Source organism: Halichoeres trimaculatus, unplaced genomic scaffold, assembly GCF_033239565.1.
Source record: "Halichoeres trimaculatus isolate MK-OKI-2021-1 unplaced genomic scaffold, fHalTri1.1 fHalTri1_scaffold_10, whole genome shotgun sequence".
NCBI classification, from domain to species: Eukaryota; Metazoa; Chordata; class Actinopteri; order Labriformes; family Labridae; genus Halichoeres; species Halichoeres trimaculatus.
In genome coordinates, this window is record NW_027437187.1 from 6,818,999 (window position 1) to 6,838,500 (window position 19,502).

At 40.8% G+C, this 19,502-nt stretch overlaps 1 protein-coding gene across 1 annotated transcript in view; it reads right to left on the bottom strand.

Annotated features, from left to right (window-relative positions):
- Positions 1-5,258: 5,258 nt before the first annotated feature.
- The window catches only part of necab2 (N-terminal EF-hand calcium binding protein 2), a 206,806-nt gene continuing 192,562 nt past the window's right edge, over positions 5,259-19,502 (bottom strand). Inside the window, exons 11-13 of the mRNA XM_074677014.1 lie at positions 17,711-17,788; positions 16,923-17,014; positions 5,259-13,566 (exon numbers count right to left, since the gene is read on the bottom strand). Of these exons, the coding sequence (XP_074533115.1) occupies positions 13,538-13,566; positions 16,923-17,014; positions 17,711-17,788 (199 nt within the window). The 3' untranslated portion in view covers positions 5,259-13,537. The remainder of the gene's footprint in view (positions 13,567-16,922; positions 17,015-17,710; positions 17,789-19,502) is intronic.

Here is a 19,502-nt window from a genome sequence, read left to right on the forward strand (position 1 = left end):
TTGAAAAGGCTAAATGGCCAATTGTTAACATAAAGAATGTTCAGGGAAAAACATTCTTGGATATAAAGTTTGTGAATTGCTCTGCACAACATCTCTACCAGGCTCAATGTCCCTCTCTGTGAAGTTGTTTCTGATCCACCTGAGCTTATTGAAGAACCAGACCAACCTCTGGATCTGTCTTTGTAACAGATGTAATTGTTAAAAATTATTTTGACAAGTTCATCTCTGATGTTTCTTTCTTTGAAATTAATACACAGTGGTGGAGGACAGAAAAATTTCATATACCATTTTTGTTTGTTATTGAAATCTGGGAGATTATCTCATGGGGACAAGATCATTTTTATTTAATTTTTACTTTACCTTACTACTTAAAGGCTTCATTGGTAGCCTGATGTCTACTTTATCAACTTTAACACTGTAACTGTTAAACAGGTCAAGTGCATGTATAAACAAAAAAATATACAGTTAATGATACAAATTGTTGTATGATTTGACCAATTTTTAAGTTTTACTTCCTAAAATCCACTTTGAAATCCTACCCCCTGTTGGGATCATGATAATCCTGTGTTTTTGGATCAGAGGTATCCAAATCTCACAGAAAAGTTTTCAACAACACAAACTGAAGGTTTTATCGGTCTGATCCGATTTCAAAATCCTTCTTTCCCTTATGAATAACCAATCTGATAACCAAAATCTGAACAGATTACCTTTGAACAACCAGCCCCTTATGTATAATTATTCAACTTAAATAAATCATGTTCTAAATTATGTGAATATTTACGTTTTCTGTCAGGGTCATGAACGAAACCAATGTCTATCTAGATCAGTAATTCTCAATTCCGGTCCTGGGGCCCCCCTGCCCTGCATGTTTTAGATGTTACCCCACTCCAGCACACCTGATTCAAACGAATGGCTCGTTATCAGGCTCGAGCAGAGCTTGATGACGAGCTGATCATTTGAATCAGGTGTGTTGGAATCGGGTTTCATCAGGATGTAAAAATGTGAGAGTTCAAAAACACATCAGAGGACACAAGACCAGACTAAAGTTATTAAATGGTGCTGAAAAGAAAAATGGTGCATAAAAATAGTCCAGAACCCAGGATCAGATATATTTGGGTCTGAAAATTGGTGTTTGAGGTCAAAACAGCCTGAATATGAAAAATAATCCAGATTAAATCCAGGGCTCTTATTCACAAACCATCCTGAGGCTAAAATTATCTCTGCATGACAGATTGAGTCTTAAAAAAATCTTGAAATCATAAATTTATACAATTATTGATATCACAGTAAGCAATGTCAGCAGCCAGCGACTAAATTCAGCCTCTATTACTGTTTAGGAAAAACTTTGTAAGTGTGCTAAAATCTCTGCTGTCTCTTGGAATTGCAGCATGTACCAGCGCTCCTCACACTTGTTTGTTCGTCCAAGGAGACGAACCAGTCCAATAATCAGATGGGCAGTGTGCCCCCAAGTCTGCCTCTTCCCTGCACCATGATCCTTGGACCCTGTTTCTTGATACTCTTTGATTCTGAGCAGCGCCAACAGCAGGCTCTGCTCTATGCCCAGTTTAATTTTCTGTTTTTTTTTTTTTTTTTTTTTCTTCAATCCATTTGGTTTGTTGTTTCTGTCATTCTGCCAAATCAAACCACTTTATAAGGGTGTCAGCAATCACAGGAAGTGCTGACAGCACAGAGTCTGTGTCCACCATTAAAATAAAAAACACTGAGTAGTAAAGTGACAGTTGATAGAACAATAAGGGAATCAAGCTCATCAGCAGTGAAGGTACATCCAAACATTTTGCAACAGTGTCACAATTTTTATCCCTCCTCTTTTTCCCTTTTTGTACCAACCAATTGTTCATTGCTAGGCCCCGCCCTGTTGTGGCTGCCTGTTGCGGCAGCTCTGCCTTCCTTGTTGGTCTCTTTTTTGTCATCTTTATATTTGGAGTGGATCATTACTTTGGGTGGCTTATTTGTTGGTCATGGACACCAAACTGTTTTTCTCTTTAGTGATATTTTCACTACTTTTTCTCCTGTGTTTGTCTGGAGATCCTACATGTAACCATGCCCCCATTGTTTACATGTGAATTCAGCTGTTAGCAGCCTTTAACATTTCTATGCTAACTGGTGCACGGCCTGATGTTTCCCCACAAGGTGAGGAGAAGGAGGGGAGGACGACGTGCTAGTTCTTAGGTGTGATGACATGGACCTGTCCTTTCATCCGTCGTTATTGGGAACGAAAGATCTATCTTCAATAAGATGGACAAGCTAGCCATGCTAACCCAGCAACAGAGGGAATACCAGAGGGCAGAGTAGCATCATGCTATTCACAGACATGGCTAACGGAGCTAACACCAGACACCAACACCACATTGGAAGAGCTTCACCTGCTGTGAGCAGACAGGATCCAGGAGACAGAGACTGAACAGACTGCTGAAGAAGCTCAGTCCTGGACCCTGTGGAGGTGGAGGCTGGCTGAACTGGACAATGATGGACGACCTGTCAGCATCTATTTTCTTGTGGTCCTTTTTGCTCTTTCTCTACACTTTCTTACATTTGTTTTATTGATTCCTGCCGTGAATCCTCCTGAATTTCTCCTTTGGGGATAAATAAAGTATTTTCTGTTCTATTCACTCTGAAGCTCAAACTCCTTGCTTTGAATTTTTAAGCTAAGTTAGGAGCTCTCTGAGGGGACTGAGTAGCTTTGTGAATGTGGGCCCTGATCCAGCTCCTGATCCTGACATAAAAACATCTTGATACATTTTGCCCATATCGCCTCCTACTGGAGAACATGTTCCTTGGTCAGAAGCAGAGTTTGCTGATGTTTACGCAGCATGTAATACTGCAGAAAACTGAGCACTGATCATCTGGTATCAGAGACACCTGAGGGACAGGTGAGCTTTGATTTCATCAGTCTGTGATGATGGAACAAGGAGGTTTGAGCAACTGAGAGACTGATTTTTACAGAAATCACTGAAAGACGGAGTTCACAAATAGAACATTCATGCGTTACTTTCAGGGTTAATGAGTCCTCTTTATCATTTGTATGTGAGCCTCTCCTCACAGGATAGTATGCTGTCATGTTATAGACATTAACTGAAAGTGGACACACCCTGATTGGTGATGAATATTATTATAGCTTAATCAATTTAAACAATTTTAAACCCCTTAAAAATGTATATCTGTGAAGAGTTCAGCTGAATAATTTGACTCCACCTTCAAAGGAAAACACTTTCAAACATGTCAACAACAGGTGTGTCAGGAACAAAAGTTACACAGGATTTTGAGTAAAAAACTACAACACAGTTTTCAGTTTAATAGTTTTATTGAACTTTTTCATTCTACATCATCTAGAATTTCAACAATATATCCTTTAAAGACCAAATATAATACTTGCATCCCTGCAATAAGTCTCTACACGTAACGAAGAGAAAGCTGTTTTACTGAAACATACATTAAGAATTAATATTTCATTAAACATTGCCATAAAAGTGAATGTTCATTCTTCAATGCCATTTTTCTAAGTCATATATTTTAATATAATATATTTCAGTCTCTTTTAGGAATACTAAAAAAGAAAGAAGAAGGTAAGAAATGCACAAAACCCATTGAGGAGTAGCATGGCCTAATACTACAGCAAAGAAGTTACTGGACATTCATTGACATGCACTCAGTTGAAGGATAGAAAAGAACACAGTCATAGAAGGGAAGAGTTATTGCCCTGATCAGATCTGCAGCTTCCTGATCGGCCTGTCGTCACGTCACAGAGCTCGGTGAGGTAAACCTGATGACGTACCCTCTGTCTGCTAACCAGAAACATGTGTTCATCCTTCCAAAGCATAACTCTTTCATTGTATGACGAAGCACAGGTTGCACTCAGGAGTAGAGGATAGAAAAGAACAGGCTGCACAGTCTGTGGGACATTCAGGAATGTATTGATAGGAAACAGTATTGGCATTTCTGACACTTCACTCACTATCTACCTCTTTTACACAACCCAACCAGGCTGGGCACAATGTACAGGAAGGAAAGCCTCCTTCAGAGCGCGCACGCTGCGCTCAGCTGGGCACTGCAGGACTGTAAAACTATGGCTATCAGTACAGGAAGTCACCGACATGTAAACATCAATCCATGCAATATGGCTTTATATTTCTACTCAGAACACAGCCACTCCTTCTGGGATTCAAACACCTTTGTTTTGGCACAGGAGTGGTTTTCAGGGAGGGAGGGGTGAAAGGTTTCCTGTGGAGCTTTTTCTGCATCTCTTACTGATACTCTGTCATTAGCAAAGATTCAGGGACAGGTTTAACGCCTGACTTTAGGAGCTAAAATTCACCCTCACCACACAAGATGTCCTTAAATTTACCAGATGAAGTTAACTTTAAGACTAAAATAGTTTAATGTTATAAACTCTGCTCTGACCTGCAGATGACCATCAGCCTTGTGGATGCTGTGCTGAAATGTTAATAATATGTACTGTCTCTTTAAATAAATAAATAAAGAAAAAATAGACTCTATGCTCTTTTAAGAAACAGTTGTTGTTTTTTTTAAATTAATGGGCTTAAACCAGATTCTGGCTGAGTGTGTTTTAAAGGTTTTTAGTGATATTATTTATAACTTATAAACAAAAGATAGCTGCAACAGGTGTTAAATTTAATATCCTAAATGTATCAAACCTAAAAACAAAGATGGCATTTCCATCGTACATTTTTCATGTATGGTCTTTTATTCTTCAGTCAGCCTCTAAGTTGCAATATTTTGCAAAATAGTTTATAGATAATCCTTAGGCAAGGCTTCCCCAAAAACCTCAGGGAAACTGATCACGGTTCCTGAACTTAACCCTGAAGGGAGAAAAGTAATAGGTGCTTTTACCCTACATTTTTAAATAAGTCTTTTAATTTTATGAAAACATCATTGTCTAATTGTCCATTTTAATCCTTAAAAATTGTTATTATTATCATTTCCTTAATGGTATTTGCCAGATCTTTTATGTTGATTTTGTTGCACTGTGTATTTTATTTGACTCTTCTCATTTGTTGCTGTTATTTACAGAACCCCAGGCATGATATGATCTAAATAAAAATAAATAAATAGATAAATAGATAGCTATAACATATGCACAAAATTTTAATTCATTATATAAATAATATAGATACTGCTCTTGGACATCTAGGTAAAGCAATCAAGTGCGCCTTCTCTTAGGTCTAAGGTAGAGGCAGTCGAGGAACTAAAGCTAGATAAGTAGATAGTAAGTAGATAGTCCAACTGTTAACATTTAACTTTGATAAGTATCTTTTTATAAGGAGGTTTTGATTTTCCGACAGCTTCTTATAACTCTGACCATAGTTAAGTTTCACTTTCTTTTCCCTACACACCCTCTTCTCTTGCACTCCCCTCATCCCCTCCTCCCCTGCTCTGCTGTGAGTGTACCTGGTTAGACCAGTGCAGTGTGAGATAAAATGAGCTCTATTGGATAAACATCTTTATTTTTAAAAAGTTAAGGGAGTTCTGACACTAGTTTGTGAGTCAAAACCTGAAAAACTGTCTAGAACGGAGCATGAAGAAGACGCAAGTGAACTGCTCATGTTATCAGGTGCTAAACACCTGGAGATGAAGACTCTCTGTCAGTGCGCAGTGCTGTCAGAGCTGAGAAGATATTTACCCACCAAAATTCCTCCAAAAGTAAAACTCATAGTCCTGAAAATACCGTATGATAAGAGCCAGGTTGCTTTGCCGGCAGAGTTATGACTTGGATACCGGTGTAGATTTCATTGTTGACCAACTGAAAGGTCCTGAAAGGATCATGGTTACCGCTGGATGTATAAAAAGTGTAAACAACACCATATTTCTTTTATAAAAGAAGACATCAGAAGCCTTCTCTTCTGTCGGCTCCCTGGTTGGCCAGATCAGACGTCTTAGAAGGAGGCACAGACCTAACTTTGTGGTCCCTGAGCAAACTGAAGCCTTATGGGACATGCATTAATGGCTGCAATTTCACTTTCTGGGACTTTGTAGACATGAATCAGTACTGTACGTTGTGGCTTAAAATAAATCTTTTTGTGACCTTGTCTCTCTATTCTTTGTGAAGCACTTGGGGCTGCATGTTTGGGGTCTGACTAATCTAAAGTTACAGAACTGCCTGTTTTCAGATTTTGTCAGACCCTTCAGCTGGACTCTGACGAGTAATGAACTGCAGTAATCAAAGTATGGCTAGCTAAAGGCAAGAACAACAGCCTCCAATAAAATGTAATATAAAAGTATTGATTTCTGCCATTGGGGATTAAAAATAATCTGAAGTTTTATTGTTTCAGGTGAGTGTCTTCATCTGACTTTATGTGTGCATCTTTTTGTTTATGTCCATCAGTCTCTTTAGGTTAGACTCAGGGGTTAGACCCTTAAAGACCACAATGCTGCTGCATCTGTAAAGAACCATGTTTAGCCTAGCATACATGTCCTCTTCTGAGTCATGAGCTGGATGGACGCTGAGTGAATGAGCAGCAGAAAAAAGTCTCTTTAACCATAAATCACTTGTGAATACACTTTCCTGTTTTGTTACGCACAGTTTGCTTGCTTACAGCCTCTCTTAATCGACATTTTCAGTAAGTTGCTTGTATTTCTAAGAGACTGACTGTGGCTGGTCATTCATCAAGCTCCTGGGACACCTTTACCACAGACTCCCAGAAAACCAGTCCAGACATTTCCCAGATAAAGGAGCAACGCCTCAGCATGCCTGTTCTATAAGCCTACTTTAATACATAGTCTTCATATCTTGATATATTTAATAGTACTCCACATTCCACACAGCCCTGCCCAGCTCAGCGCAGCTCGGCGCTCCAAAGGAGGGGGACGGTGCTGGATCAGGGTTGGTATCAGTGCAGCTGGAGCCCCACTCACTGCTAGCACAGAACTGTCAGATGACAGAATGAGCGTCATCCACAGAGGAAAGCAGAGACAACAGACCCAGAGAGCGAAGTGATGGAGAGATGGCACCTTTAAACAAAAGTAGCTCCAAAGAAGGAAGAAAGCAGATCAACAGAATCACTACAGATCTCTAAACACTCTCATCAAATACTGGTTTACCTCTGATGATTCAACGTCAAGTCACAATACTCATTTTTACATTGTGCTTTCTGAGTCCAATTGTTTGACAGCGGCGTGGTTATGAAGGAGTTAGTGATGAGAGGGTGAGGTGAGCTGGCTTTGTGTCAACATGATGGTGGGGACTTAAAACCTGATCTATCAGGAGCAGAGGTGGGTGGGTCTGATCAGTTCCACTCAAAAATCTGACAGCCAGACACAAAACCTGCCTGTTTGGATAAAGCTCTGTAGAGGTTTCACTTCCTTGGTTGTTTGTGAAGTGGGAGCAGAAACCAAACAGAAGAGAAAACTACACCTGAAGGTGTAAACATTGAGTGGTTTTACTCACAGGCTTAAACAACCCTGACAGGGGAAACTCTTTCAGGATGGAGCTAAAATAAATCAGTTCCATACAAGTAACTGAAACCACACCCGCCATTAATCTTCAACTTCAGTTTCGTCTCAGGTGATTTGATCAGACCCACCCAGTGTTTGATTGGTCCACCTCAGCCCACTGACACACTGCAGAAAGTGAAATCTTAGCAAGTGTTTATGTCTCATTTTCTAGAATATTATCTTCTTTCAAGACACGTAACCATTAAGTTTTTCTTGCCCCATAGGCAGATCATTTTTTACTCTATGTCAAACTTGTGACCCGACTTGGACTCAAGCTCTGGCTGCATTGGGACTTTGATGATTTGGGCTTATTTATCAGTAAAATGCTCTGTTAATTTTAATATTTTAATTTATTATTTGTTCTGGTATAAGCTCCTGATAACAGCTCAGTTTCCAGGCTATGGCTGACACATTTGTTTGTTTATCTCCATACGCACTCACGTGGCGTCTTCTTCAGTATGGAAAAAATGTCAAAGAAGGTGCCATGGGTTGTTCGAGTTGCTTTTAAAGATTTTTTTTGGCTTTGTAAAATGCATTCATTGTTCCTATTGGGGGAGCTCACGAACTTAATATCCTCTGAACGGCTGCGTGAGAAAAAAATTGAACCAGGCTGTAAATAGGTAAATTTCTGCTTTGAAAATGTTTTTTTTTTTGGCTTGGTGTGTATGTGACTTCCAGTACTCATGGAGCCAGCCTCAAGCGAACACTCCAGAAACAGCAGATTTTAGCACTTCAGCACTGTCTCATATTCTCGGACCGGAGGTTGCTGCTTGGTACGAGCAGCCTCACAGCAAGAAGGTCACCGGTTCGATTCCCAGCTTGGCTGGTGGGCCTTTTTGTTTGGAGTTTGCATGTTCTCCCCGTGCACGTGTGTGTTCTCTCCGGGTCCACCGGCTTCCTCCCACAGTCCAAAAACATGCTCATCAGGTTCATTGGTCACTCGAAATTGTCTGTAGGTGTGAGTAGGGATGGGTACCAAATTAGGTACTTTTATTGGACGGACGGATTCTTTCGAAGTACCGGGTACCGATTCACGGAAAATCATAAGGTACCATATATAGGTACCAAAATGCATCCTTGTGACTGTGAGAGAGTGGAAGAAAGGGTGATTTTCCATGCTGGACATGAACACAGCATTTCATGGTTACATACTGAAGAATAAGTATGTTAAAATTAAAAAGAGTTTACATATTATTAAACAAATTGATATTTTTTGCCACATAAACACACAAAAGTACCAAAAGTTGGTACAGTTTAGTACCGGTACCGATTGCCAGGTACCGGGAATCGGTACCGTATCGTTTCAAATGTGAAAGGTACCCATCCCTAGGTGTGAGTGTGTGAGTGAATGGTTGTCTGTCTCTGTCAGCCCTGTGATTGGCTGGTGACGAGTCCAGGGTGTACCCCGCCTCTCGCCCAATGACAGCTGGGATAGGCTCCAGCCACCCACGACCCTGAACAAGATGAGCTGTTCAGAAAATGAATGAATGTTCTAACATATTATTTTAAGTCAGTATGAAAAAAGGTTACTGAAGTTGTTGTTTTAGCACATAATCATAAGTTGGGATCATCTCAACTTTAAAATATGTTTCAACTTAAAAATCTATGTCCACATGAATCAGAAATGCATGTCAATAAAACATGCCTACGACATCACCTTTCTGTGAGTGTCGCCCAGAAAAAAAAAAAAAGAAAAGAAAAGAGTAAAATACTGGCAAACCTGCTGCCAGAACATTACCATTGTTTTACAGAAAATACATTTTTTGTTGTGATGGTGTTTTATAACTGTGAGAGAGGAGGAAACACAATGGATATAAGACCCTGCAGTGTGTTGAGAGGTGGCCTTGAAATGTCAGACTGTTGGTTCATAATAACAACAGTACTTTCTCATTTCTATATGCTGTGTTTGTTATAGTTGCTTTTATGTGTTTAATGCTTTGTGCAGCCCTTTGGTTAGCCTCTGCTGCCTTTAAATGCTTTAAAATAAACTGAACCTGACGAATTGAGTCTGTTGAGATGTTATAACTAGAAGTAGAAGGTAAACACTTGCTTGGATTTCAGTTTTTGCAGAGCAGGTTGAGTCATTGTGGTTTAAAGCTGACAGAATATGTTTGTGTGTTAGCCTGAGACATGGCACACGCCTGAACATCACATAACAGCTTCCTCACTGAGTTTAAACGTGTTATTTTGTTGATATTGTGTAATAACAGCAACATTATTCACATTTTCCATCCACTGTTCTCATGGAAAAAAAAACACATGCAGCCTCCTTTTTTTAGCTTGTTTAGTGTGAGATTCATGCAAAGCTGTGAATAAAACCCAAGAGGTTCAGCAAAGCCCTGGCAGCGCTCAGGCGTGGAGCATCAGTAGCGTGTGATGGGTAGTAACGCTGAGGTGGACTGTCACTGTCCCACGCTCTTTAAAGTCCTGCTGCAAAGACGAGGGTCACGTGTCCTTAAAATGTCAGAGGGTCTGTTGGAAAATTTTAACACTAAGAGGTTTCCCTGCTTGTTGGGAGTTTGAAGAACACATTCATAAAGAAAATCTTCCTCTGAACCTCCTCTCCCATGTGGTGATGTTTAAGGCTTCACTTTCATGTCATTCGGATGGATTGCTATCTGAAGTTTCTGATGGTAGTTGTTCTGATTCAAACAAACTGTTACGAGAAGTTGCAATGCCTAGTCAGCTACTGCCCACTTCCACTGAGGAAAAAATCTGCACCATAGCACTAAAGATGTCAATAAATACAAAGATATTCATAACAGAACAACATTCTCATATGTACAATCTCTTCTATAGACTTGCACGGCTAATTGTAGCTACCCATCGCCAAACCAGTCAGAGAACACGTGACCTGAAGGCTAAAATCTATCAACAGAAACACTTGAGCTGCATGGAGGACAGTTGGGTGCTGTCTTTATCTCCTTTTCTAGTCTCTTCTGTCTCAAAGTAGCAGCAGACTCTTGTCTCAGTCACTCAGCTGAATTATCCTTCCGTCTCAGCTCTTGTTTACCTGATTTCACTGACTCCAAAGTGTTTTGTGAGAAATAAGGAACACATTAAAACGCTAATCTCTATCGGATGTTTTGCTACGTGTCTGTGAATCAAAAAGTGGCTTGGGACTAGTTTTCACAAGCAGAAAAAATCGCAGACATTACTCCCACAGCAGCCACTGCTCATACGGGTAACTTTCATCACTTTAACAGCTGATTCACACCAAGGAGCTGTTTACACGACAACCGTTTCAGGATGAGACGCAGTATTTTTTTTGTTTGGGCCTTTTGTTGGCAAAGGATCACAGTTGTAGCCAACATAGACCAGAAACGTTTGAAAACAGCCTTCAGAGTGGATTGTATTTCTGAAACGCAGTGGCCACAAATGCTATAAACAGCAAGCTGGAGTTTCTAGAGGAGCACTTTCATCGTGGCAACTCAAATTGCTAACGACAACAGTAAAGGCCTTTGCACACTTAGTCTGTTTTCTTTCATCTGAAACTGACGCATTTGAAAAAAAAAAAAAATATATATATATCTATCATGTTTGCACCCTGAAGGGGAAACTTTTTGTCGGGAACAGGTTGGGTTTGCTGCGTTCTTTTACTTCCCCAGCTCGCAGTTCATTCCCAGGGTTGTTTGACTATCCAGAGATGCCTTAGATTACCTGCACATTTTCCGTAATTTCAGGCTGTTTCGATGATGAATAAAGAATAGGGATGCACCGATATGAAAATTTTGGCTGATACCGACTTCCAATATTAATACTGTTGTTATGGCCGATAACCAATATTTACTGATATCGATATTGGTTTAAAAAAACAAAACAAAAAACCTCGACACAGATGATGTGAGAAAAGACGATGGAGATCATGGAGAGGATCAAAGGATGGAGATGAACGTAGGGATGGGTACCAAATTAGGTACTTTTACAGGAACCAACCGACTTTTGTCAAAAGATCCGGGTACCAATTCACAAAAATTAAAAGGTACCATGTTCAGGTACCTAAATGCATCCTTGTGACTGTGAGAGAGTGGAAGAGTAGGCAATTTTCCATGCTCGACATGAACACAGCATTATTAGGTTTCTATATTAAAGAATAAATATGTAAAATAAAAGGAAAATACATTGTATTACTACACAAATTGATATTTTTTTAACACATAAACACAAAAAAGTACCGAAAATTGGTACTGTTGAGTACCGATACCAATTGCCAGGTACTGGTATTGTTTTAAATGTGAAAAGGACCCATCCCTAGAAGAACGTGATCAAAAAAGTACATTTTGTCTGGGTTTTTTTTGATCAAAAACAGGTAGAGAGACATAAAAGAAGAGAGTCCACTTTTCTTAGGTAGTTTTGGTGTTTACATAGTCAGAGAAAACAATATTATTGGGGTCTTAAAAGATCGTTCAAGATACTTTGAAAATGGCCGGCAGCTAATGAGTAAATATAGGCCCATTGTGACACATCGGCCGATACTGATATGTTAAAAAAAAGAAGAAAAAAAATGACCTACATCGGCCGATACCGTTATTGATACCAATATATCATGCCTTCCGAATGAAGACTAAAAACCCAGTGTTATCTTTTTCTTTACTGAAGTAGAGAAAGAGCAACAAAATCATCGTCACTGCTTGATGATTCTAGTTTTTCTTGCACTGCAAATTTTCCACAATGAACAGAAAAATGAACACGTTGTGCAAGGTGTCTTGTGTGAGGTTTTATTTTTTGGATTACCTATTTAAAAAACGCATCCAAAAATTCAGGACGCAGTGTGCAAAGGCCTTAGCAATGGTGGACTACTGTGTGATGCTTGTGCTGCTGCGTTTCTGCTGTATCACTTCTGCAATCAGCCCGGACTCATTCAAAATATGCACCAAATAATCAGCCCACCTCTACTTCTGCAGAGGGATACCTAAGTCTCCACAGCTGTAACGCCAACTGCAGGCCTGGCATTCATATCAAGTGTTTTCAGTCCCTCAGCGTTTCTGTGTAGATTTCACAGATTTCAGATTTCTTCACTGCAATTTTTGCGTTTTCATGTGAAACATTGTCGTGTGAACAAGGCCTGAAAGTGTCTTTAACGCCCGTCAGAAATGCTTGAAAATCATTTTTTACCTAAAGTTGAGACTCTTTTCTGACAGGATACCGAGGTAACACTCCAAACTAAGTGATCACCTCCAGCACTGATACGAAGGAGATCCAACAGGACAGAAATCGCTCAACCTGCTGATACCAATTCCATTTGAAGGATAAAGTTAGTTTATGTTTTTAAAAGCAGACATCCGATTGGTTTCATGCAGATATATCTATTACTCTAAGTCCTTGCTTCCTGCGACACCATCTTTTTCCTACCATTTCATACTGGTCTTCTCAACAAGGAACCAGGAAGCTCAGAAAGTGAGCACTAGCTAGGGTGCTAACTTAACTTCTGTCTAAATTCAAGCATTCGATTTTCCTGAGATTGCAAGCTAAATCTGGCAACTAGGTATGTCGATAGTCCTCATGCTCTGAACGTGTGATCTGGTAATGGCTGATGTGAGAATAATGTCCAAAAAACATCAAACTGAACAGAAAACTTCGTACTTTGATGGGCAATGAGCGTCTACGGTGAAGAAACAAAAAAGATGAGCTACTCGTTGTAAACTCTGCTAGAATTAAAGTGATGCTGCACTCTTTGATGCACTACCCCGATACAGTAACTGCTACATGAAAAACTCAACACCATGGTCTGTGCTACATGACAAACTCCACTGTACAGTGGTTCATAACTTCTTTAATCTAAACCCAACTTAATCCAGCAAACTACTGTGGTGAGATTGACACGCACCGTGGTAATCTCACCCTGTTAGTTCAAGTCTCACTGCAGTTGACACCATTCATTTATACTGTGTAAACATGTACTTACAAAAAGAGCTGAGGGGAGTGAGGGGTGGGGATGGGAAAGTGGAGGGTGGGAAATGGGAGGGGTCAGAATAACCGGGGCAAAAAGGTCTAATGGTTGAACGGGATTGGAAGAGGAAGTTAGGGGTGTCCAGGAGTCTTGGCGTGTTGTTGAATCTCCACATGCTCAGTCCCTGTTCACGCTGCACCAAGCGGCTGCAAAACAGAGACAGCAATGACAAGCAAGAGCGAGAATGGAGATGGAAGAGAAAAAAGATTCCCAGGTGAGGGGTGGACAGAGAGACACGCCAAGGAAATGAAGAGAAACAGATTGAATTGAGACAAGGAGGAATTTGGCGTGTCAGAGAAAGAAGACAAAGTGAGGGATGAGGATGAAGATGAAGAGGCAGGGGGGAGGGTGAGGAGAGATAGATAAAAAATGAGTTATTCAGAGGAAAATACAAACGGCGGTCTGCTGGGTGTCACCTGAAGTCACTGACAACCAGCATCACAGCATGGATGCTTTTTTGGAATTGAGATCTTTATTAACCCTTTTAACAAAATCCACCCAAAAAATTGCTTTATCATTTAGTTCATGAATGTTTTTTTTTGGATCACATTTGATGAATTGGGCTTTTCTGCCATCAGTTTTGGTACAGTTTTGCGTAAATATATATTTTGTTAATGCAGAAATTACTTATTTTACAAAAAAAGTAATATTTTAAAAGTTATTTTTACCGCAACTTCTTGAAAACTAGCAAACAGGTTTTAAAGGAAACTAAAGCCCTGTTTGGTTTGTCTTGGTATGGTACACACTTTGTGGTGTTTCCTTTGACTAAACTGGGACAGGTCCCCAAATTACCGACCTGTACTGTACTCACTTTCTTGAAAACTGTTTTGGTGCCAGGCATACTGATCCAACCACTTAGGGTGGCGTTAGAAACACTGCAGTCCACATTGAATGTCTGAAATTTTTTTTCCACCCCTGAAGAGATACGAAACCTTAATTATCTCTGCTGCCCCTCAGAAACCTTACACACACTTGTGGTTTTCATATCTACATTTCCATCAAATCTTCATTTCTTCAACCCTCACCACACTGATTGACTGCCTCACCAAAATAAAAAAAAACTTTCTCCAGCTTCAGACATCTTAATCATTCAAATTTTTTCCTCCCTGTTTAAAACACCATTGTATATCTTCAAATGTTCTCGATAAACTCCAGTACATTCAAAATCCAGCTGCCCGTCTACTCATCCACTCAGCTCCAATGATCACATCCCCCCTGTCCGTCAAAACCTCTACTGACCCCCTGCTCCCCAACGTATTCCGTTCAAAGTCCATGTGCTAACTCACAAAGACCTCCCTAACCTGGACCCCTCTCATCTCACTGACCTGCTTCACCCACAACCCGTCACACACCCGTCACACCACACAGGACCATGCAGTGAACCTGGGGTGACAGGGCATCCACCATGCTGCCCCCTCCCTCTGTGACTGTCCCCAAACACATCCATGACAACGCTGATCTAACTCCCTACTCAAACCATTCGTTCAGAGCTGTTTCTGTCTATAAAATGACCATTCTTTTATTGTGTTTTGTCTAGGGGTGGTAATCAATAACCAGTTCCTGTTAAGAATCGTTTGGAAATGGTTCAATCCATCAGCATCATCAGCCTTTATGCTCAATTATTCCCTTATTGACTCTTTACATTATGCTGGACTGACCGGACCTTACATCAACTATTCTCCCCAGCCATCTTAGCTTAGCAGATAATAAAAGTTACCCAAGAGAACTCTGATTCAGGATCTTCAGCTTGAAGTTTTACTTTAGAACTTAACACAAATAAATGTTCAGTCATGGACAAAAGTTTTGAGAAAGGCACAAATTTTGGGTTTCACAAAGTTTTCTGCCAAAGTTCTCAGGGGTTAATTTGTATTAACTTTAGATTTTAAAGTTTGATTGGATGAATTTTAATAAATTTGTGCCATTCTCAAAACTCTTGGCCACGACTGTACATTAATGTTTCACACCAGATTCCAGTTCAATTCATCAACATCTTATGCATCTCCTAATGTTCCAAAAACAATATAGAAAAACAGCGCTAGCTTGATGCTAACATTTATGGGAAATTGCATTGATATGCTAGCTGTTTGCATAGATCGATGTAGGTGCGAGCTTGATGCTAACATTTATTGGAAATTGTGTCGTTATATTAGCAGTTAGCAAAGACTGACATAACTTTGGTTTTGAAACACAAGTTCAGTATTTATCACAGAATCATATCACAGTTACACTTTCTAAACAACACTGAAAACGTAAAATGTTAAAATACTAACAGGCAAATGTTTTCAAACATGAAGATGGAAAAAAGTTGCATGCAAGCTCACAACTGACTTTATAACCACAGCAAGGTTCCAAACAACTCAAAGTACTACAATATATTGACAGTAATCCATCGACGTCACATGACATGCAATTTTTACTTGTTCTTAATTATTTACTTCAAGAGATATTCAGATTAGTTGACCAATTTCATATTTATTTACTTATTTACTCAATAAAATGTTGATAGAAAACCTGTAAAGCTACTTGAAGTACAGAGAAAATTTACAGGAGGAAATGACAAGGGTATTGAAGGACACTGGTCTCAATAAAGTGTCCTTACTACTCGTTAAGCCACGTTTCCACCAAGCAGTCTGGTTTAGATCATTGCCGTTTGGTACAGGTTGCCTCGGTTAGGCCTGATCCTGTTTGCGCTTCCACAACCAACCGTGCCCCCTCGTGGTAGGGGGCGTGTAAGTCGAATACTGATAGCTGCATCAGTTAATAATAGCGCAACACAGTGTACCCCACTAATAAATCCAACAAAGAAAAAAACATGACACATTAAACAAAGAGCAAATATGGAAGACATCTAGCAATTTGTCTTCTTTGTGATTTTCCATGTAGCTCTTTGTTACAAAGAACAAGCAAGCTTTTTTTCAGAGAAGTCTGTGTGCCGCCAGGAGAAATACAGCTGCTGTCGCACGGTAAGTGTCGATTCTTTCGACCAATCAATGGTCTGCAGTGTTGTAGCTCCACCTTCTGGGGTGGGTCAGTTCAGTCTGGCAACCCCCATGGAGGGGTCCCAAAAAGTGGGATGGCTCATCGTGGTTATTTGGGGTTGCGTTCCAGGATAAGTCAGTGGAATCCCCGTAAAATGCGTGCTGTGCTGTGCTGGGACGAACCAAACTGAACTGCTTGGTGGAAACAGGGCTTTAGTTTTGTCTTTAATCTATCTCATAATGTGTGAGCCAGTTAGTAATTCATCTTTGTCCATATGACATCAATAACTCAGGATTTTCTTTACTTTCCTCTGGGGGTTTATTCAAACATTGACAAACCTGTCCCCAAAAGTCTTAGATGGCAAACTTACTGACTCAAACCATCAGTCCTAGCTTAACCAAAAGCCAACGTCACACTTGCAAGATCAGCTATGTTTATAGAGCTTGGGACACCACTGGAGGATGGCTCCTGAGGTCTATCATGAAAATAAACATCTTTATGTTGTGCTTTTGGTTTCACTGACCTGGCACGGCTACAGAGGACACGGCCTCTGGCTGGCACAGTGTGTCCACCTTCACATGCTGAAAGGCTTTGTTGGGGGCTGACTGGAGGTGCCTGGAACCAGAAGAGGGTTGGGAGATGAGAAAGCACACACACACACACACACACACACACACACACACACACACACACACACACACACACACACACACACTGAGCTTAACACATTGCATGTATGTGCACACGTTTCTGTATAACTCATATCCACATGCAGGCAGGGGCAGCCTCCGAGCGCTTAGCACGGCACCTCAGCCTTTACTGTAAGTTGAAATATTAATGGCAGAGGGATGCTGTGAGCGCTGGAGCAGAAACTCACATCAGCAGGCAGCTACATCAGCAGCCTCTCCTCATGCCCCGCACCATCACTAAATCATGATGACCTGCCGCACTTTAAGAGGTTCAGCAAGTCTGGAGCTGCTGAACGACTGAAGGAGGCTAATTAAACGTAGATGGAGGAACTTCCCCATGATAGCAGTGGAGGAAGAGTGGACTCCCTTTTTATTTGGCTATCACCAATCAATAAACCAATGAGAGAAGAGAATGAGGCTCAGCGTACACACAGAACGTTCACACATCCCAGAGTGCTGACTCAAAGAAACCTAATGATGGTCACTGTCAGCAAGGACACTCTCAGAGTGATCAGCATGCGGGATGAAGCACTCTGCAGCGATCGGCCTCTGTATGTCTCTCTCTGGGTTTGTCTGCTTTTAAAAATCAGAGAAAGTCTGAAACCACAAAAAGCCAACTCACCTCTTCCACTCCTCCTCTCCATCCCAGAACTCGTACACGACAAAAGATAAACCATCCGGCAGACGCACGGCGGTCACACTGGATCAAAGTGAGACAAGGATGGGATTTTGGAGGAGACAGTGATCAGGGGATGATGACAGAATGGTACAGGAAATGAGGAGGAAGAGGAGGAGGAAGGTGAGAAGAGGGTGAAATATTGGTGAGATGGATGAGGTGTTAGGAAGGGGAAAGAAGTCAGAGTGGAACAGGGATGGAGAGGATATGACATAAGGAGAGACAGGAAGAAGAAATATTAGTCAGTGTGAATTAATATTGACTTTAGACAATAAAAAGAACAAACACACAGTCTATATCAAACCTCTGACTCTATGACCCAACTGTTGAAGTGCTTTTAAGAAAAATTTGTTTGGTTTGAAAAAAAAATGTCTCAAAGATAATCTCTTTAATGTGATAGTTTACAGCTCAGAAATACTTTTCTCCTCTTCAGGCCACAAAGAAAAAGTCAACAAATTTGAGGGATTCTTAAACAAAGGGTTTTATTACTTTTTTTAAAGACAGGGAGAACTCTAGACAGAGGTAGGGGCCTAGAGATAGCCTAGAGGTCTGGGTAGCGCCTCACGAGGTTCACCCTTCAGTGGGCAGCCTAGGTTCAAATCCGGCCTGTTTCCCACTTGTCTTTTCCCACTCTCATACTGTTTCCTTCTCTATTCACTGTCTTATGTTCTCTGGTTGAAAGCACTAAAAGCTAGAAAAATAATCTTAATAAATAAAAAAACAAACACTCAAAAAGTTATGATACATGTTAAATATGTTGCCCAAGTAGCTGCCTGTTGCAGCAGCTCTCTCGTCTTTGTCCGTTTCTTGTATTATTTTTCGTCTCTTTTTCGTCGTCTCTGTATTTGGAGTGGATCATCACTTTGTATGGTTCATTTGTCGGTCATGGACACCAAACTTTTTGTGGCCTCAGTGATATTTTTACTACTTTTCTCCTGTGTTTGTCTGGAGATCCTACATGTAACCATGGCTGAATTGTTTACATGTGAAATTAGCTGTTAGCAGCCTGTAGCATGTCAATGCTAACTAGTGTAAGGCTTGATGATTTCCCTCGAGCTGAGGAGGAGGAGGTGAGGACGACGTGCTGGTTCTTGGGTGTGAGCTGGGAGGTGACGACGTGGACCTGTCCTTCCATCCATCATTGTTGGGAGCGTGGGATCTATGTCCGGTGGGATGGACGAGCTAGCCGTGCTAGCGCAGTGGCAGAGGGGGTACTGGAGGGCAGAGTGGCATCGTGCTGTTCACGGACGTGGCTGACGGAGCTGACATCGGACGCCAGCGCCAAATTGGAGGAGCTTCGCCTGCTGTGGGCAGACAGGATCCAGGAGACAGAGACTGAACAGACTGCTGGGGAGGCTCAGTCCTGGACCCTGTGGAGGTGGAGACTCGCTGAACTGGAGAGTGGTGGACGGGATGTCGTCATCTATTTTCTTATGGACCTTTTTGCACTTTCTATACACTTTCTTACTTTTGTTTTATTGATTGCTGCTGTGACTCCTGAATTTCCCCTCGGGGATAAATAAAGTATTTTCTATTTTCTATTCTATTCTATTCCATATAGTATTATTTATGGAGTTTGGGCGAGTTCATGCAGGACACAGAAGTCAGTGGCTGTTTTCCAAACCGCCTGCTACACTAGCAGTGCCTACTATTTTGGCTGAAATTCAGTACGTAGTAGTCAGTGTGAAAAACTTGCAAAATCTGCCGTATGCCAAAATTTCTCAGTATGCAACAGACC